Below are 22057 nucleotides of genomic sequence, written 5' to 3' on the forward strand. Positions count from 1 at the left end.
GGGTGAGTCACGCTCGTGTTAGAAATTGCCAAACTTTAGATGACTGCAGAGGTGTTGGTACATGAAGCAGATGTTGATGGAGGGAAGTGGTTAAAGCAGGATAAAGAGAGTTGTGTAACAGTTTTTGGACGATTGGGGCTTATTTTCAGACATAGAGTGGATAACCAGCACATGGGTCAGATTAAATTAATCCAGAACCATACACACTCAGGAAATCATTGTGAAAATCATAAAAGAGGAATATCTTATTTACTCTGCAATCTGGACAATAATGAAAGGAAGAAAAATGCCCGTGTTTGAAGGTATAATGCTGACAAATTTTCATAACATCCTCTTGTTCTCAGTATTACAGGGTCACGCTGGGTCGTCAGATTCTCAAATTCAAAGCATTGACTCAGACAACAGAGCTTAGATGTTTCTCCTTTCTCCAACAATATGTTGCAACCCATTTTTAATCAACTCCCACAGCAACTTTTGAAAAGGTGCCTCTGAGCAAGGCACTTAATAGGCACTACACTTGGCAGCTTGCAGTCAGTGTCTGTTAGCGCTGCGTAGTCTGAAAATGAATGATTGACAGTCTAATTTCCTTTATCATTTAATAACACATTGCATATGTCCTCTGCTCACTGCTCATTGGTAGTTTCACAGTTTTCAATCAGCTGGTTTGGGACATCTCTTACATACATTACTGTACAACACATAATGTCACCTTTTCAGTTTCATCTGGGGACCAGTTGCAACAAATGTCTTTGCCTTTGCTTCCTCTCCGTCTCTACTTTCAACCATCAAAAAAATGAGACCTAAAAACAGTGGTCACTCTTGGTTCTTTATCACTATATGTGAACGTTTATGTTTGTCTGTTTATTGGTTATCAGCGTAACTTGAAAACCTATGGGCATTTAGGAAAGATGTGATATTTGTACACTCCTAAGTGCTCCCAAGAGGAAGAAACACATCAGGATCCAATTACGTTAGCTGATATATTAGCCAAAGCACCACACTTTGGCTAGTCATCTTCTAAGTGCAATGTTGAATGTGAAGGTAACGTCCAAGTGGAGAGATTATTAAGCCTGAGAACAGGTCTGCTATCTATTTCTTTGGGTCTTATGTTTAGCTCCAAGTGGTATTACAAAGGTATTAAAAAATTTTAACTATAGCTTTTTAAATTCTGCCAAAGCAGGATGTTAATGAAAAAGATGAAGAAACATGCATCTTTCCGATGATGGACAATTCCCTTAAATTCCCTTTCCTCCTGTGTATGAGCTTTGTTGTTGTTGTTGTTATCTGGGTTGTCAGTTTTTACTGACAAAAAAACAACTCGTGACTGATGATATTTCATTACCCACATCCAATTAACTCTGACCTTTTTTCTCTCTTTCAGAACTCGATGAATCTTCCTCCAGACAAAGCTCGACTGTTACGGCAGTACGACAACGAGAAGAAGTGGGAGCTCATCTGCGATCAGGTGGGCATCAGTCACTCATCTGTGGGACGTGATCTGCTGTAGCTGCTGCACAAGTCACACAAGTCACTGCATAATAACCAGACTGACCCCTCCAAAAAAATTAATTAAGCTTAGATGCATAGTTATCAATCAGCCTCTCATACAATTTAATAAAGTCAACAAAAATGACATAATATATGCTTTTTCTAACCTAGAGAAGGTCTGTCTTACTGCGTGTCATGACCACAGCACCATTGCTCTGTTGCCCTGCCTTTATCCTGTAAGCCTTTCTCTGTTTTTACACACTGCCCTGACTTTCTTGGTCAAGTGGGTTAAGTAGTGCAGCAGGGAGCACGTCAGTTAGCCAGTTAAAGACTCAGCCTGTTATTGGCGTCAGCGCTGCATGTAGGAAATAACAGAGGGTGCACGTTGTGCAGTGAGCTGTGGTCTGAGTGCTCCACTCAGCCCGCAACCTCCGTGCCAGAGAGTTTTCTGCATCCTTGAGCAGAGAAGAAAACGGAGAAGAGATCAAGACCACCACCCACTCAAACGGTATTGATAGCCACTGACCCTGAAGGGAACAGTGCCAGAGAGAGCCCACGGGGCTGCTGACCAGCAGTCAGAGATCCTCTTTCAGTCTGGAGTGGACTCCATGTTCCTCTGTCAGACGTGAAGTGAAAATAGTTGGTTTCCCTTTTCAATGTCAGTGAAGCAGTTTCCAGAAACATTGCCCCATGATATGGATGACAAACATCTTGGCTTCTTGACATTTGAACTGCTTATCTTAAGTATACTCACATAAATCTGTGTTATTCGCCTCTAAAGTGACTGGTATCCACTGCGGGTGTGGAATTGTGTAACTATACAGCATCATAACTTCTGATGGTTGATAATGTGCCAAAAAGTTCATGTTTAAGATGGAAGACTATCCATTTTTCAAAGAACATCGCTAAATTAGCCCCAGCCCCTTGATGTCTTCATTCCTGTCTTGTTTTCCCAACACGCTTATACCCATGACAGCACAGGCGGCTCTGAGAGTTAAGTATTTTCTGTGTCATAGCTACAGTGAATCGCTTAACGTAACCATGGCAACAGTGATGGAGAGAGGCAGAGAAATGGAGATGACAGGTACATCGCTTTGAAAAACAGGCCGTGCAAACGCAGCCAGAGGCTGAAATATTAAAGGTTTTAAAGCAATTATGAGGATTTATGAAATATGGACGATGCTTATGATGTGAGCGCAGGGTTAAAACGTCCACATATAGAGAAAGGAAAAACTAAGAATTCTCAGGGTTCTTTCCTGTCCTAACTTTTTTCTAACCAAGAAAGTTTTCTTGGTTAGAAAATCTGCCATCCCCAACTGGGACTGTTTGCCTCCTCCTCTCTTGAGTCTGTGCTTGACTCCTCAGGTGCGGAGGGCAACGTGCACCTTATCTCTCAAATTTAATCCAAACCACCTCCCCCAGACAAACTTTGTAACTGCCACAGAGCATGTTGGGACATGTTTTTTATGTGCTCCTAACAACAGATGTGTCCTCTGTATAATATAGTCTCTTGCTTCATGTATTGACATGCATCACTCCCATTTGTTTACATGCAACAGGATATATACAGCCCTTGTCAACTCATTTATTATTTTAGATTTTTTATCTTAATTGTTTAGCATCGACTCACTCCAACGGGGTCGAGCCGCCTGTCTGCCTGTCGCTGTCAGCTGTGTCCATGAGAGTCAGCTCTGTTTCCTGACACCACTGTCGTCTTTCCTGTTTTTGCGAGGCAGTCACTCTCTGGCAGTGATAAATATGATGCTGTTGATAACACAGTGCAGCCCAGAACATTTGATCTGAACTGGTTCGTAGGACGTCCTGACCGACCCTGGCGGAAATCAAAAGTGTTTGCAGTTGTTCTGAACAGCTATACTCAAAGGCGGAGTGAATCATAGAGAGAGGGGGGGGGTTATATTGTTTAAATGTGGGAATAAAAGTGACTGAAATGTTCATGTCAGGAATGTAAAAAGAGAGCTAAAAAGACAACTTTATCACCTCTGCACAGCTCGCCAATCGCTGTGGGATGTTGATGGATCGTCTGGTTCCGACATTTAAAGAAATAGTCATAATCTGACGTGGGAAAGGTGTTGGGGAGGGGGTTTCCGAAGCTATTCGACCATCCGATAAGCATATACTGTATATATACCGGCCCCTTCACTAGGGTTAAAGTAATGAAAGTACTCAAGCGAATGGTGCACAGGTGCTACAGAGATCCAGAGCTCAGTTCCCACTAATGAAACTTCCAATTTGTGTGATCCTGTTTGTATTCATACTGTAAGTGGGAGGCAGGTGAGGGATCTTGTCCTTGTCACTGCGCTATCAACTCCTACTGCACATAGGGGGATTGGATCTGGGCAGAATATTGAACCTCTTTTTGGTGAAGCCGACAGTATGCGTTGACTTCGGCGCCACTCACAAAACCATGGAGTTACTTCCAGGATTCACAGTTCTCATTGAGCTGATTCATGCATGTGTGACTTTCCCACAACACTTACCAGCTTTAAGAGCACATATTTCCCATGAGGGAAAAAAATCAAATAACACAGAGAGACAGATTCTTAAAGATGTGCACTTGAGGTTCTTTCATAGTCTGATTTGCACTGAAAATCATAGATGGACTATATAAAACAAAGCGCCAAAGTTGGACTTTCTTGAAGGCCAGTCAGTCATCCAAGCTAATTCCCTAAGTAAGAATATTTATTGACTGTCTTTGCCCACATTGTGTGAAGAGTACATTTCCTCAATGGCACGCTCTTCTGTGTCATTCTCTGCAGTGTGGTACATCGCTAAACAGAACAGAACATTCATGCTGCTGTGGTGTGGCGCTCGGCCTGATCCGAAATACCGTTTTCCCACTCTACACACTGATCCAAATCCAGCACTGATCTCCTGTATTTATATTTACAGCACAATGGTGAGGGATTGCTGGGGCTCAGGTCAGGTTGTCCGTCAGGTTGTCCATTTTATTGCATTTTATCTCCGGCTCATCCTGTCCACCTGTCGAAGTGTCCTTTTAGCAAGACAGTGATGAGTGCTGTCGGTGCGTGAGAATATGTGGATGAGAGGCAGATTGTAAAGCGCTTTGGATAAAAAGCGCTATAAAAATGCAGTCTATTTGACTGTTGAGATGTTAGCTCAGGGCATCCAGTTGCTTCCTGGTTGAACTCAGGACATGTACTACACATACAGCCACACACATTTGGGCACAATCCCCGAGGCAGTTTATGCTTTATACGATATTAAAATGAATGACGATCACTACCACCAGCGAGATCATTTACGTATCCACTAACAGATTTGCAGTTACAGTACAGTTGTCCACACAAAAGCCATTTGAAGAGCAAAACTGTAATTTATCCTGGCATGGACCGAGAAGTAAATCTCAGGCTGAGAAGCAGAGTTATGCCCATCTCCACATCTCCAGGAAGATGTCCAAGAAAAACTGGTTCAACTCATAATTTCAACGGCAGTATAATTTAATTTTCCGTGTGTGTGCAGCGGACTGGTTCATTACACCCAATGTCCGTACATTCATACAAAGCACATGTGACCTCATACAAAGGCTTGTTGTGTCCACTAAAGCAGGCTGGAAATGTGCTTGTGGACTTGTAGGGGTGTGATTCTTCTTTTTATGTTATTGAATGAACAAAATCATAATAAAATCTCAGAACAAGCCTAAAATTAAAGCTAAATCCATAATACTCCTGTTTAACCTTTTACTGTTACCCATAACTGCTGTCTTTGTTACTATAAAAGTTTCAAATGTTTAACAACCTGTCTCTGCTCTGTATTCTCATTCTCCTCCTCCTTCTTTCATCTCAATCTTGCCTCACCGTTTTTGCTTTTTTTTTTTTTGACAGGAGCGATTCCAAGTGAAAAACCCCCCTCACACGTACCTCCAAAAGCTGAGGAGTTATCTAGATCCTGCAGTCACAAGAAAGGTGAGAGCCCTCGCTAACATTTGCTATCCTGTTCCTCTGGCCGGGCTGTTCCACTGCTGCAGTTTTTCCCTTCCCCCCTGACCTTCTATCTCTTGTCCAGGATATCCCTACAGCTGAAGAAAGATTGCATACAGGGCTTCTGGAGGAGACAGCTTGGGAACTTTAGTTACAAAACAGGGGAACAGTGGAGCTTTCTGAGAAAAGAGACAGTTGTTTATCTGAAACGCCCAGGTTTGAGAAACCTCTGCCCAGCTGTATCATTAGGCAAGACACTGAATTCTTACCAACTCTTAATAGTGGTGTTGTTCTGCGGCTCTGATGTCTTTGTCACAAAAAAAAAAAGCATAAATAGAGTCAGTTGAAGGCAGAGGAGAGAGCACTGCAGACAGTTAGAGAGAGAGACAGAGATCCAGTTCACTAATTGCTGCAGTGACATTGCCTTGCAGCATGGCAAGAGCATATAGAAGATATCAGAGCTTTCTTAGCTACACGATAAAAATTATCTTATGTCATCTAAGCAGCCAATTCTGGCAGTGTCCCTGGCTGCTTGGAAGAGAGCAGAGGGGAGTAAGAAAAGGAGATCCAAGTAAAGTATCAGCCAGCTCTCTAGGCTTTGCCCAAAATTAAGTCTTTTTTTTTTCTCTTTTTGCTCTGGTGAGAGAGCAGGAGAGGGGAGTGCAGGGGGACCGGGCTCTGTGATAAACAAATTAACCAATAGACTCTGCCAGAATAACAACAAATCCTTGAATAATTCAATTTGCACTGACGGGAGTTAAAATTTTACATCACAATAAGCCAGCTAGAGCACAGCAGGGATAGATGACTGTAGCAGAGAGTACAACATGGGCACACTTGGAGTTACATATAGACACACAAACTGCTACAAGTCACCACACGCACACACACACACACACATACAAAGTTGCTGAATTACATTTCTCTTCTTGCTTGATTTAATAAAATGTGAAAAAAAGTGTTTAGTCTTGTGTGTGATATGATTCAAACCTGCATTATTGATGTCTAGGACACTGCCTTGTGATCCCTAATGTAATGCCTCATACGTTACACACATGCAGGAGATCTGATAAAAACAGGAAGCGAGAAGAGAGTGACGTGTGATAGTGAAAGCAGACATAACAACATAAAGGTTTCAGTTTATGTCACAGTAGAGATTGTCCCAAGGTTAGAAATGCAGGCTTGTTGACAGCTGGTTTGAATCTCTAGACTGGCTGAAGGATGAATTGTTCCTCCTCCCTCGATCCACACTTACTGCTTAAGTGCCTCTGAGCAGGGCTCTTAACACCCAACCACCCCATATTATAGATATGAGGTAGCTGGCTGCCATTTAGTTTTAGAATTGATTTTAAGATCTACTCATTATGTTTTAAATCACTTTAGGGCTCCAGATTACATCTCTGACTTACTCTCCCCTTATCAACCTCCTGGCTGTGCCTAATGCAATGCTGAGGACTGAAGCAGACAAAGCTTTTTCTGTCAGACCAATACTATTATATAGTATATATATATATATATATATTATAGTAAGGCTTTCTAATGATCGTTATTTATTGATTTATTTATGTTTGTTTTTAATGATATATATAGGCGTGAATGTGTCTATATTTGGCATTTTATTCGCATTTATTCTGTCCTTTGTTCCTTTTATGCCTACCCCCATAAACCACTTTGTTATTGCTGGTTTTGATACGTGCTATATAAATAAACTTTTGTTTCAGCTCGACATTTTGTAAATTATGCTTATTTGCTTTTTTGCAGAGAGTTAGCTGAGAAGATTGATACCACTCTCATGTCCTTCTGTCTAATATGAAGCTAAAGTCAGAAGCCTGTTAGCTTAGCATAAAGACTGGAAACAGGGAAAAGAAAACAGCTAGCCTGGTGTGTCCAAAGGTAACAAAATCAGACTACCAGCACCTCTAAAGCTCATTAAGTGAAACAATACATCAGCACAAAAGCTGCAGTGTAAAAACAACAAGTTGTGGGCACTTTAAAGGCGCTTGTAGGTGGATTTTGAGAGCTAGGCTAGCTGTTTCCTGCTGTTTCCAGTCTTTATGCTATGCTAAGCTAATGTCTCCTGGATGTAGCTTCATATTTAACAGACAGACATGAGAGTGGTGTCAATCTTCTCATCTAACTCTCGCAATAAAGCATATGTGGGAGTGTTCCTTTTAGAAGATGTTGACGAAGTTTAAAGCTTGGGTGTAAACACTCAACACGCTCCTGGCTGAGGGACTTTAACCAGACGTCACTTTGTTAGTTCGCTCTTCTGCCAGACCTGATATAAGACAAATCTCTCCTTTTTAGATTAAACTCATCTGTGGCTACATCACTAATTGGTTGTTGGATCTATATTAAACCATTCTAGACAAAGCAACCTTTGTGAGACTCAGCCAAGCCTCCCATTGTTTATTTATCATCTTGTTTTTAATGTTTAGTCTCATGGGCTGAAACATGTGGGATTTTGGAAAATCAGCCCTCATTGAGTCGCCGCCTCTGCGTACTCCTTGCCTTGATCAAAAGCTGGACGCAGACAGGGACACAGCAGCTGAATGAGGGAACAAAGTGAGAGGAGAAGGAAGGGGAAAGACTGAATGATTAGAGAGAGGTAGATGAGCGAAAGGTTGAAGGAGAGAAACAGACAAAAAAAAGAAGCACAAGAGAAACATAGAGGAAAAGAAAGAGTTATGGGCTTCTTTCTACATTCCTGCTCCATCCCCCTTTTCTTCAAACTCAAACAATTGCCACTTTGTGCCGCTGTGAGAGAACTGGAGGTCATTGCCTCGGCTTTCCATAGGCAGGCTCCGGTGCATTCCTCTGGGCAGCTCCCAGCCAATAGGCAGCCAAGGAGGAAGAGCTCCAATCCAGCAAGTCCCCAAGAATGTATCAGCCATTGATTTGTTTCCAGGATGACCCCTCCTGAGCTCACACTCCCCAAAATCTCTCCCCCCACCTCCTCACCCCCTCCTGCACACTCTTTAGTCCTGTCTCTCTCTCTGCTCTTTACTTTCATTCCTCTTTCACTGCTCCCTCAATGTCTCCTCCTCTTTTACTCCTTTTCCCTCACACCATCTTCACCCTCTCTCCCTGCTCTGTCTGTTCCTCTCTCTCTCTCTCTCTCTGTCTGTCTCTCTGTCTCTCTCTCTCTCTGTGTTGCAGCTGGTAGTACTTAGTGTGGAGTGTAGGGCGTTTGGTGGGAGAAGCAGAGGGAGGAGGAGGGGGTGGGGGTGCCTCTGGGAGCCTGCGCAGTACCCCTAAAAATGCTCTGCTTTCCACACAAACACACAAAGGGCTCCTCCCTAATAAAAACACTCTGTTTCTCATCTTCTCATGTGCCAAACACACACCGCCCAAGCCCAAAGACACAGACTGTAGAGAGAGAGAGAGAAAGAGAGAGAGAGACCCGAGCTATGGGAACAGCTTTCTTCTCTGTGGATGTTAATAATAGGTTAACACAGGGCTGAGCTCTGTTTCCTCCCCGATACAAACACATCATGGAAAGTGACCAGGCCCTCCAACCCTGGGTGGATCTTCTCTCCTCTTCTTCTTCTCTCCTCTTCTTCTCTTCTCTTCTTTTTTCTTCTCTTCTCAAAAAAAAAGTACAGAAAAAACACCCTACCGAAAGTTGATTATTGTAGAAAGGTTGGGAGTTCATGATAAGGGCTGTGACAAATGATTATGTTTTAATGTAGATTAATCTGATAATTATTTTTCTGACTCATAGATGAATTTTTTGGTCCACTAAAATGTCAGAAAAATGTTCCTCCCAGTGTCCCAGAGTCCAAAATAATATTCAGATGTGTTGTTTTTGTTTTGTCCGTCCAACCAGTCTAAAACCAAGAGATATTTAATTCACAATTATATAAAACGAGAAGCAAATCCTCACATTTGAGAAGCTAGAAGAGTTTTTGGCATTTCTGCTTAGAAAAATGACGATTCATTTTTTTTCTCAAACTAATCAATTAATTGACTAATTTGTTTCATCTGTAGACATGATTATGTCTGAATTTATTTAACTGGCCTGGGACTGTTTTATATGAAGAAAGGAAAACATTTTTAAATGTAAAAATAACTTTATATCCTTGAAGTTACAATTATTAAGGAGATGATTTTAGCAAAGGATAAACGTGAGATGGTGTTTTCTTCCTTTTGACATTCAGTGATATTTTAACTGTACAAAGATATTTGTATTTTTACATCTCTTTTCAATTTCTCCTCCTCTCTCTCTCATCAGGGATTTTCCCTTCTTGTCACACTGAGGCTGTTTGATCACTACTGAACCTTTGCTTTGCTTGTTTTGTTCCTGCAGTTGTGTAACAGCTTGAAGGGCCTTTCTTTTTTTTTTTTTTTTTTAGTTTTTTGCTATTTCACATCACCTCCTGTCAGATGATGAAAGCAAAGAGGAGCCCGTTCTGTTGTTCTCTGTTTCATTCACTGGCAGCTCATACCTTCATTCACGTCGCTCTTATAGCTGTAGTCCCAGTGACAGGGCCAAGAATGTGTGTGTGTGTGTGTGTGTGTGTGTGTGTGTCTGACTGCTGGGTGTCCTGGTAGGGCCTGAGAGGTAACCAATTAGGTTACTTGATTTTATCTAGCTGTTACCGGGAGGGATTACTGCTATATAAAGAACCAACATTAGCAAACAAGATAACAGGGACTATTCCACATTCAGTTTCCAGTGAGTCAGCTCGCCGTCTCTTTTAGTCTGTTCAACACTTACTGGCAAGTAAAAGGCCCACAAAAAAATCTGACATGAGAACAACCCGATCCCAGCTTTGATTTTTTTTTTTTTTTTTTTTTTGGGGTGGAGGTTAATCAGTGCACAGCCTGCCTGCTTTCACATTAAACGTCACTGTGGTTGTACGTCTATGTCTGTTTGTCTGACCTTTCAGTCAGAAAAACTTGTCTTTCTTCAGCATAATTGAGCCAGCCACAACATCCCTGTGCTACCACATGATGATATACAGATCTATTAAATCCCTCCCTTCTTTCCTCAGAAATTCAGACGGAGAGTTCAGGAGTCCACCCAAGTCCTGAGAGAACTGGAAATTTCGTTACGGACCAATCATATAGGGTGAGTCACTGTGTGAAGCTTGTTTCAGTGTTGAATGTCCCAGGGCTGGTTATATCAAGATTCAGGAAGATAGTCTGGTGTTCCAGACACCCGGAGGCACAGACGCTGACACCACCACCATCCCCCATTCATCTCAGGTGCTCAGGCATAATATTACACAGAAAGCCATGTGGCAATGGAGAAAAGATGAATCGATTGATTGTGCGGGGCGACTGACATATTAACAGCCTCTGGAACGAAAACACATTTTTCTTGTGGTAGTTGAGCTGCATAACCTACTTGCATCAGTGTTTCAGTGTTTAGATGTTACTAGTGGCATCATGATTTCACAGCGGATAAAACCCTGGGGTAATTCCAGGTATTCCAGGATGACGAGCCCTAACCTGCCGGAGCTGATATTAATTCAGCGTTGTACAGTCAGCCTCGAGGAAAGATCAATATCTCAATGAGCGTCACACAACGTCTCCATGCTTTGTCTCGCTCGCTCTGGATCGCAGAGCTTGTCTCCGTGATTAGAGGCCCTGATAGTTGAAGACTTTGATGGATAGCTCAGCATCATTAATGAGGCCTAATGCATTCTGGGATCTGTAGGATCCAGGGACCTCATTTATCAAGGCACTTCTGAATGTGTGTGTTAGAGCTGCCTGCATGAAGGAAAGTTTCATCTTAACACACAAGTGGATTGTAGTCAAGTTAATGAATAAAGATACAGCACCAGGACTGAAAAATGAAAAAAAAAAAAAAGATTTAATTTAATGTAATGGTCAAGTAAAGAAGTACAGTACGCAAAACATTGAGCGCAATACTTCAGTGTAATTGATTGATTACCACTTTGCTTTTTAATTGTACTTTAGCAAACCAGAAAATAGATCTTAATTAGATCAATTAAAAGTATGTGAACAGAAACTGTACAGTTCTTTATTAATGCAGTACTGAAGAAACAGGATGAAACAGCGACATTAATGGCATGATTAAAAATATAAAAACATTCCTGCACATCTTCAGGAATGATAGTTGACAATGAGAACCGCAACGATTAGTCAACCGATAGAAAATTAATCATCAACAATTTTGATAATTGATTAATCGTTTTGAGACATTTGTTAAGAAAAATGTCCAAATTCCCTGAATCCAGCTTCTCAAATGTTAATATATATTATATATAAAGTATATTCTGGTTGCTTTAGTCCTTTATGACAGTAAACTGAATATCTTTGGGTTGTGGACCGTTGGTAGGGACAAGGCAAGACATTTGAGGACATCCCCTTGGGCTTTAGGGATCAGTAATGAACATTTCATAGGCCAAATGACTAATCAATTGATCAAGAAAATAATCGACAGATTAATTGCTAATGAAAATAATCGTTAGTTGCAGCCCTATTGACAATCTATTATTTATGCTTACATGATTGACAGCAGAGTTGGTTTGAGAATTGGTTTACCAACAATTACTGGGAGTCAAACATGATCAGGAGTAGTTTGAAATGTACTTACATTCTCAAGCCCACAAAGAAATTGATAAATTGGCATCTATGCATATAAATGAGTATGTGTGTGTGGATGGTTTAAGCAGAAAACTGCATACAGATGATAATCATAAATGAAGCCCCAGGAGTTATTGGTAGGAATGAGGATGAGGGCTAGCAGCTGGGGAGGGATGTTGGAGGTGGGCGGTCACAGGAGACATAGAGACCCTGTGAAGGGCAGGAAGAAGCAGCCATGAGAGCGTCCGCAGCTCACAGACTGTTGTGACAGCAGTAGTGATGCGGAGGTACACGAGTTACATAACCATCACAAGATCTCAGACACACACACACACACACACACACACACACACACACACACACACACACACACACACACACACACACTATCTTAACTACATCTCTTAATCCTTCTGTTTTTCTCTTTTCCTTCCTCCCACACACATATAACTTTACTTCAATTCGTCTGTTTCACTCTCACACAAATTCTCCAATCATCACGTGTTTCTGACATCGTCTCTCACACTCCTACGCACTGTTTACACGCTGATCAAATTCTGCTCTTTAAACCAAAACATACTACAACCACAGCCAGAGCCGACGTCCGTCTGGCAGAGCAATTGAGGCATTGTGCATTGACCTTATGTTGGTAAACTAGATTACATATATAATCTACTTAATCTAGATTAGACAATGAAGCATTACCATAATGGCAGGGGGGCAGAGATTGAGATAGTAGCGGAAGGAGCGGGTGGGGGGTTGGGGGGATGGAGAGGGAGCAAGATGTCACCCACTCAGACAGTGAATCATTACTGCTTCTTTTCAGAGGTGAAACAGAGAAATTTATCTAACGTGGAGGTTGCATATAATAGGCAGATTGTCCCTTTATGAGCAGCGCTGATGCTAACCCCGGCTCCCTGCTCCTGACATGTTGCTCAGTGGTCAACAACATGTGGTGAATGGGAGGATTGTTAGTTATTGTCTTGTGGTAATGATTACCATGTGGCCTGACAAGACCACACCTCCAAGCCCTTTTAAAGACGACGGGGCCCCACCAGGCACCGCTTTACTGGACGCTCTTGTTAGTCTTACTCGCTTCCGTGTAGTTGCACTGCGGGGGTGGGGGGGGGGTTTAGCCTTACATCTTCATCAGCGCAGTACCATGCAAAAGCCTGCCTGTGTGTCATTATGTTTATGCCCTGCAAATTTGTCTAAATCACTGAGCAATCAGGCCCGCCGAAGCAGTCGGACCTCAAAGGCAAAGCACCTTTTATAGGGATGTGATTAAATAAAGATGCTCTGTGATTCGGCTCACAGTGCTTATAAATATGGAGGGAGAACAGCACATGCTGAAGGTAGTGGGAACTTTCGTGTGAAAAAGCTCGGCTTTTCTGTGCAGAATAAAAAATGAAAGCATGCGGAGTGCTGAATGGGTGGCCCACTTCAGTGTCTGTAAGGAAGGTGAGAATGGGCTTTTGATCATTCAATTCAGTGGGCTTGTCTTTATCTAGAGTTAGAAAGTGTGTGTGTGTGTGTGTGTGTGTGTGTGTGTGTGTGTGTGTGTGTGTGTGTGTGTGTGTGTGTGTGTGTGTGTGTGTGTGTGGAGGGATAGAAAAGAGAGGCGGATTCAATAATGAGATTCTGTTTATGTGTGTGTGGTTGCTTGTGCATGTGCAAATTTACATACCATATAATGCCACATTATATACATACTACACAAATAAACTCAAAAATACCTTAAAGATCCCCTTCAGACATGTTTAAGACATAACAAATAGCTTGCTATGAATAATAATTTGTATCTAATATGTTTTTGCTTCAAAATTACCTGGTTAAATATTCTTACAATGACATCTACTCCTTCTCCCTCATTAAAACAAATCTAGAATCTATGGTTATACATGTATTACTGTCGGACACAAGATGTGCCCTACTTCATTAAAAAGTACATTTTCAGTGTTTGTGCACTGAAGGTTTGCAGGTTTACAAATCACACTTGTGTAAGTTGCATACTGGACCACAATTGGCTCCAAACTAGTCGTGATGTCACAAATCATGTTTGTTGGTCAAGCTTTAAACTCAGATTAATGGTGAGCACAGAGAAACTTTCCTCTTTCAGTGGATGAATGTGAAAACAGACTTTAAGTGTCAAACTTTGCACATGGGTCATTCTGCACAGTGAAGCTCAAACATCCAACTGAAAGTACAAGAAGAAATTGAGCGGGAGCGGGACTTTGATTTTTATCGTAACAGCAAGTGGTTACACTTACAACCGATTTGTCTGCTGATAAACCGTAGACATGTTTTGTTGAGTTCAACTTGTTTTCCTTCTCTCCTCAGGTGGGTGAGAGAATTCTTAAATGAAGAGAACAAAGGCCTGGACGTGCTGGTGGAGTATCTTTCTTTTGCACAGTATGCCGTCACGTAAGTCACTACCAGCCCTTTCACTCTACGCCACCATAGCCTATATGCAGAAGTGACAACCAAACACAATGCTGCTATTCTGCACAGTCGCTGATGCGTCTCCACACAGCACCACCGCTACTGCCTGGTTGTCAGAAACACTGAGTCACTCGGGCCCATTGCTGACACATTGTGTATTATACCAACCATAGGCTTCTATTCATAGATTGACGGCGTGATTATTAGTCAGTCACAAGGTCCCCGTTCAAGGCTGGAGCTACGCAGTAAAATTTTTAATTCACCCCCCCAACTTCACCATATGTTATTATGGTCTGTCCACATTATGAATGGTTAGCCATAAAAGTGTGTTTACCACTGCAGCCGCGTAATGAAAGTCATGGAAACAACCAGTCTGAGAACTGAAATAGATCATAACAGGTATACTGTAACTAGCAGCTTTTTCCAAGGTTTCTGCCAAGTACAACAAAACATGAACTTTGTTTCTTACCAATCATGTCTAAACCAAAAATCTGAAATTTTATCGTCAGCGCTGTGAAATTGAGCACTTTTTCACCTCTTCCACCACACATCAATACTAGTGCCTGACCGATATAGGAGATACAGTAGAAGTAGTACACAAGTACCTCTTTGTATATCTGTATTTTTTATGTAGAGTGTGTTTAATATTTAATGCTTGACATTTTTCTAGCACACAGAACATGTATCTCAGAGACTGATGTTAGCCAAACAGTGTTAACATGCTATTTACTTTCACGTTTCAAATAAAGCTTTTTTTCAACTGCAAAATGTTTTGCCTCCGACATATCTCTAATAACCAAATTTTAGGGATCCTTGCAGAATATGTCTATGTGTTTATGTACAAAACAGTTATATCATTATCAGATTTATTTAGATATCGGCCTCAAAAATCCAGTAAGAAAACATTTGTAGATCAGAATAAAAGTTGATGAGCACTGTGATAGTTTCTTATTTTATCTTTGGTTTCCATGGTGCGACAGGTTCGATGGAGACAGTGTGGAGAACAACCCAGAGGCTGCGATGGATAAGTCGAAGCCCTGGAGCCGCTCTATAGAAGATCTACATGGAGGGAGCACCCTGCCGTCTCCCATCACCGGGAACGGCATCACGCGAGCCGGGCGACACTCCACGTTACGGTAAAATATGCACACAAACTCACCAATGGTTTAAAAAAAGATTCCCCACTAACCACGTGCGTTTGTTTGACTTTTCACAGGTAACTTTGCTTTTCAGGCTTCTTTTTTTTTTTGTTTGACAGGAGTAATGTGATTTACATTGTGATTATTTTGAGAAGTCACACATTTCATATGATGCCTCAGCAGCCCCTTTGTGTAGTCACGGGGCCTTTTAAGACTTTAAATGGCTTAAGACACATTTGTGCAGCAGGAGACAAACACCATTTGTCTGTATTTTTTGGATTGTCAAAAAGTCATGATTTGTGCACATGATGCTGACACATAAGTGACAGAGATTTCCCCCGTGTGACAGATGATGCAGCAGAAGGAAAAAAAAAAATCTTTTTATGGAACACATCTGTTTTTTTTTTTTTTTTCCTGTTTTGCTTTTACACCAAACAGTAACTGCAAATCCTGTACGCAGAGGATTTCCCAGCAGTTAATTCATGAGCCCATGCTAATATATGCTCCGAAGCACAAATCCCATTCACTTGTGCATTATTTCTCTAATCCTCCCTGTCATTCCATTGATGTTTCAGTACGGCACTCGCGCGGACTTCTGTGACCTCTAATCCTTTGGTTTGAAGAGGTTAACTTGAACACATTGTACACAAAGAGCACTATTGAAGCGACGAAGCACATGTCGTCTTAACATGAGATCCTTGCACGATAATCAATGTTATTCATTATTTTTTTTCTAATATTGCCTGTTGTCTGACAATAAAGACATTTTAACAGACGTTTTTTAAGTAGAAAGAAAGTTGTGAGTAACTGTAGCATAGAAAAACTGCATTATAGTAACTTAGACGTTAAGCCTTTGACATCAGTCATAAGATTAGATAAGAATGGTGTGTCTTGTATATGAAGCTATCCCTAAAAGGTGCAGTTCATCAGAAAACCAATGAAAAATGTAATTGAAAATCTGTTGTGGGAAGTGCTTTTTTTTCATTATGATTTATGCATATTTTTATCTGTGCCTAATTGGCAGAGATTTCACTGATATTGGTACCGCTGTAAAACATTAATATTGGCCCGTGTTAATCTGTAAACTGGCATCTAAAAGCGTCTACTGCCTCCAGATGTGACCCCTTGTGTCGTCACTCTGGAGCGTGTACAGTATGTGTAACGAGTCAGAGTGTCTTCATTGAGGCTGACTGTGTCTTCTGTTCTTTCCTGGTGCTCCCTCATAGTCATCTGCTCTTCTGTCTGCCACTCTTCGACAGCAGGCAGGTCTAAGCTCCGCTCTGCCGGCTCACAGCAAGCTTTCTGCAGAGTTAACCCCGCATCCCTACTCCCTCCCAAGACACACACACACACACATACACAAATATACACAATCCCCTCTGCCTCGTTGTACTTTATGCCTCCCTGCTAGCGCTGCCGAGTTTATTTGTCCCGCTGTCTGTGTTGGGGATGTGAATTATTTGTACTGCCAGCCTCCCCTCCTGCGCTTGAGACTGAATTCTCCTTTCCTTGGAGCAAATGGGTTTTTCTGCACCCATTGTTCTCGCCTCTGTGCCTGTGTGCTGCTTGTGTGGCTCCCTAAACGCCATTCTGTGCAGAAGCTAGCCTAGTTTCTACAAAGGCCCTGTAAAAGCTTAACTCTAGGCTACAAACAGCAACGGTAGATTAGGTAGCCTCTTAAATCTTCTGTGTTTTGGAAGCATCAAGTCTGCAATATTTCTGCTTTTACTGGTTAATAGAGATGTCGCACTAATTGGGGAAACTCTAATTGTCAGTGGTTTTGTAATCCTTAAATGTCCATTATACAGAATATTTGTTCCTTTATTGTGTTAATCTCTCATTAGATTATATTAGTTCAGATTAACTGTGTAACTGCCAGTAACTGGGTGTCAAATAAAGACTTGTGTGTGTCTTCTTCAAACTGCCACCCTGAAGTGTGCCGGTCAGCTGTCCAAAGTGTTCTCAAATGAGACGGTATGTCTGAAGAGCTACATGGAGTTAGATACAGTACATACAGTAGCTGTGTTAGCCTGTATTTTATAGTCTGTAGTTCTAGTTGTAGTGTTTTGATGTTGCTCTGTGGTGTCTGTCGTCCTGCTGGGCAGGAAACTTTGAAACCAGGACATCAAATCCTGGACAGTTCTGACCTTTTATCTCGCTTAGTGAGAATAGATCAGAAGTTGTTTTACAGTTTTGCAGCACTAATCTCTCTTTTTACTCCAAATTTTGGGTTTCCTGTTTGATTGAAGCTTTAATTATCAGCTTTAATTATATCCAAACATTTCTGTGTGTATCTAACCTGGAGAAAATCATCCACTCTTTCATATCCGTTTACCTTATCAATCTTTTCTCTCTGCTACTTTAGATCAACTATGTTTAACGTGTCATATAAAGTTTACTCAAGTCATTTCAGACAAGTCAAAGCAGGTCAAGGTATTGAATTTTGTTGGGCGTTACATAATCATTTTCATTAGTTTGGTTTGAGATTAAGAAATATTGTTGACTCATTTCCGCCAGATTGCGCCACGCCTCAGTTTGGATGTTGATTAACAAGGAGAGGAAAAGCCCGGGACAGATTTTTCTGCTCCAGTTCTGTCAGCGAGTGTCTCATGAATCCACTGCATTTATGTCAGGGAGCTTGTTTTGCACCCGGTCGGCACCACATCCTGCTAAACAAAACAAAACATGTAGGATATTCACAAATACAAAGACGCACAAAAACTCACATGGTGAATGTCAGACCTTTGTGACTACAGCAATGTTTTGTTTTTTTTAGCTTTTTTTAATGACATTACCTAATAAAAGAAACATTCTCGACCATTTTTTTTCTCAAAACTGCTGCCTCTTGTTTTCAGACACACACACCCACAAACACACACACACACACACCATGTTGTGACTCACATAAGAGTCACGCCTTCAGGCATGGAAGCTGACATGAATCGGCGTGTCTATCAGTAGCCTGAAGACACATTTTTCCCCAGAACTCAGGCTGGTAATTGAACCTCGTGACAAAAGTCTGAAAATAAATCGTTTGGCTCTGACTGGCTCTACATATTACTGGTAATACTGCAGCTCCAGCATTTTGTTTTTTATTGTGGGAGCTGCACCAGGAGTAAAAAGGGCCCGGTTTGTCCCCAATCACTGCACTGCATGCAAATGACTTGCTGCTATTGTGCAAGCTGTAACCGATATCTTTGAGAAGGACGTTAAATTAAAACAATTAAAAGAGGGCATCATGCGGCCCCCTGGAGAAGCTGTAGATTACATGGCCTTTGTGTTTGTTAATGTAAGGTGGCGTGTCAGTTTAATAGCCTCCCTATGTGAAGGAGGCGCTGTGTGATGGAGGCTCTTTACAAAAGGCATCTGTTTCTCTTCTTCATCCAGGCCTTGTGCACTTCTTTTTCTCTTTTTCACTGAATTGTTTTTTGTCTTTTCTGTTTGTTTTGTTTTGTTTTTTTCTTCAGTTGTAACACACTGCCCAGCCGGAGAACACTGAAAAACTCCAGACTGGTCTGTAAGAAAGATGATGTCCACGTCTGCATCATGTGCCTACGCGCTATCATGAACTACCAGGTCAGCCCTCTGCACTCTTCACAGAGCGTCCAAACAGACTGCGTGTCCCTCCGGACTGAAGCGCACTCTTAACTGAAGCTAAATTCAATTTGTTCCTCCGCTAGTTCTCCATGATTCATTTATTATGTAGAGGAATGCACATCTTGCTTATTCAGTGGTTAATTAGCTTATTTGTCTCTGTCTTTCTCCCTCTCTTTATTTTTTTTTTTTTATATTCCAGTATGGCTTCAACATGGTCATGTCACATCCGCATGCTGTGAATGAAATTGCACTAAGTCTCAACAATAAAAACGCAAGGTAAGTTAAAACCAGCAGTTAAAAAAAAAAAAAAACAACCTTAAATTATAGGAAATAAACTCTGATATTTTACAGACTTATACCCAAAATTCATAATGGAACATCCAGAACCAAACATTATCCTCCTCAGTGCACCTGCACAGTCTGATGCAGAGCGAGTGTCTTTGTTGCTCAGGGGCACATTCATCTCGACAGACGGGTCAGGGCACCGCTGGCACACACACTCCACTACACTGGCAGCTGCTCACTGAGACAGCAACCAGAAGGACTCACTTCTGTGTGACTGTCTGAGTGAGTGTGTGTGTGTGTGTGTGTGTGTGTGTGTGTGTCGTGTATTCACTTCATGGCCCGGGGCTTAAGGATTTCCTCAAAAGTGGATGTGAAACCACTTTGCATCACCAGTCACATATTGTCCCATCCAGACAGAGAAATCCTGCATGAATAAACTGGATACTTGACGCATATGATGCACCTGTCTCACACACATACACACATATACACACACACACACACACAGATTAGATACATGCAGATCCACTTTGCACAGATGTTTCAGCAGTGGCAGGATCTTAAATGACAGTTTTCCACTTTGTTTGCTGCGTGTTTTAAGTACAGGTTTGCTGCACTTGTCATTTACGAACTGTTCTTGCCTTTATTTTCTCCCTGTTTTATAGAACTAAAGCTCTGGTCTTGGAGCTCCTGGCGGCGGTTTGTCTCGTGAGAGGAGGCCATGAAATTATTCTCTCCGCGTTCGACAACTTTAAAGAGGTACGAGCAGCACGGAGAGAAGGGACGTCGGGTCTGACAAATATGTCATTACATTTCAACTATGCACTTACAAACGGTGACTCAGTCTGTGGGAATGCCTACTCTATAGACGTGAGACCAGCAGACTGCTGTCGGGGATAGCATCTCGGAATGAGCTCGTCGTCAACAGATTACAGAAACCGGTTTAGCCGCATAACACAGGAAGACACACACTTGACCTCCAGATATAACAGTTACTTGTGCGTTAACTGGATTTGGCAGACACATTAAAACTCAGAATAGCAGAGAGACTGATATACCAGACGGTCTCGCCTGACCTTGCCTGTCTAGATGAGGTATTCAGGCTGCCGGTTAAAAGGAGAGGAGGGTTTGTGATGGAGTGGGCGCTAACAGCAGCCCCATTTTGTAGCGTACGACCCACAAACACAGGCCGACTGCAGTTAATGCAATATTTACACCCCTGAATGAAATATTGAGTGTTGCTCTCAGAGGCATTGGCATTAGTGGTAGGATAAGGCTTAGGGAGAACGTAACTCATCTAATGAGATGAAGGTTGAGAAATGGTCATGATCATTTCGGCTGCTGGAAGCCCGTGAGGAGCGAGGCTCACATTTCTTTTGTGGTAGAGGCAGACTTTTGTTGTTTTTTTTTTCCTTTGATTTAAACATGACACTTTCAAGTGTAGTGTCATTTGATCCAGTTCACTAAGTGTCTTTGATATCCTGTCTCAGAAGCGGGCTGCGGGCTGAGAATCGAGGCATCGCACAGAGGTTTTTGGATACACGCCGCTCCTGTTTATTCTTCCCCTCCTCCTCAGTTCTTCATCATGCTCCATCTCCCTCATTGCCCCTCAGATGAACTGTCTGAACTACAGAGCAACTGCCTCTTTCTTTTTATCTTTTCTACCAGCCCAAATTGTAGTCAAGCTCCACTGGCAGGTCAAGAAACTTCAAAAGTGAAAGTTGTACCACAAGCAATATTGAACACAGATGCACTGAGCAGATACTCAAAGAAATCATTCAGCAGCAGTTCATGAATAACTGATCACCATAATTATCACTCTTAAAAACTACTGCTCTTTTTCTCTGATGGCAAGTGGTGATGTTTTTAGCTGCTGACTTTTCATCTTTAGCAGGAATGGTTAATGGGGGATATTAGATAATGGTCCTGACAAAATCGCAAGCTGTATTTTGCCTGATTCTTTTTTTTTTTTTTCCTTTTTTTTTTTTTAAACTTGTGTAAATTATGAGGAGTCGGTGGTGTCATTTTTGCAGATCACTGATTGATTGCATTGATCAGTGATGTGTGTTCTTCCACACACCTTGACTCGAATGACTTCAGTAAAGTGAGATGTGTTTTGTTTTGCAGAGGTATGTGTGGAGGAACAGCGGTTTGAGAGGCTAATGGAGTATTTCAAGAACGAGGACACAAAACATTGACTTCATGGTACGTTCACACACACACACACACAAACACACACACACTTTCTTATAACTATTGATCGCACTGCGATCCCTCCAAAGCCGGCATCCAAACCACACAGAGCTTGTGGAGCTTTTCGAGCTGAGGAAGGCTGAGTGAAGGTGTTTGATGATGTTTCTTTTTCTCTGCTGTCAAGAGTTTTAGAAGCTGCAACTTGGACTTGATGTAATCGATGTGTTCGACAGGTTAAAATAGTAAATAAAAAGAATCATCTTTTCCAGGTGGTTAGAAAATACAGATATCTTGAATATTTTTAACACGTGTCCTCCTACGTTTGTCCAAAACTCAAAAATAACCAGTCTGCCTGCACACACTCACAGGGCTATCAGTCCTTTGTACAAGCACTCT

General features: G+C 41.7%; 1 protein-coding gene across 1 annotated transcript in view; it reads left to right on the forward strand.

Moving 5' to 3' along the window:
* Nucleotides 1–22057, forward strand: part of fmnl2a (formin-like 2a) — a 55564-nt gene that overhangs the window by 19215 nt on the left and 14292 nt on the right. Inside the window, 10 exon segments of the mRNA XM_067603423.1 lie at nucleotides 1382–1465; nucleotides 5352–5432; nucleotides 10445–10521; nucleotides 14346–14429; nucleotides 15428–15583; nucleotides 19054–19162; nucleotides 19383–19459; nucleotides 20134–20227; nucleotides 21598–21654; nucleotides 21656–21673. Coding sequence (XP_067459524.1) covers nucleotides 1382–1465; nucleotides 5352–5432; nucleotides 10445–10521; nucleotides 14346–14429; nucleotides 15428–15583; nucleotides 19054–19162; nucleotides 19383–19459; nucleotides 20134–20227; nucleotides 21598–21654; nucleotides 21656–21673 — 837 coding nt within the window.

The sequence above is a fragment of the Thunnus thynnus genome, chromosome 11 (genome assembly GCF_963924715.1).
Source record: "Thunnus thynnus chromosome 11, fThuThy2.1, whole genome shotgun sequence".
Classification (NCBI taxonomy): Eukaryota; Metazoa; Chordata; class Actinopteri; order Scombriformes; family Scombridae; genus Thunnus; species Thunnus thynnus.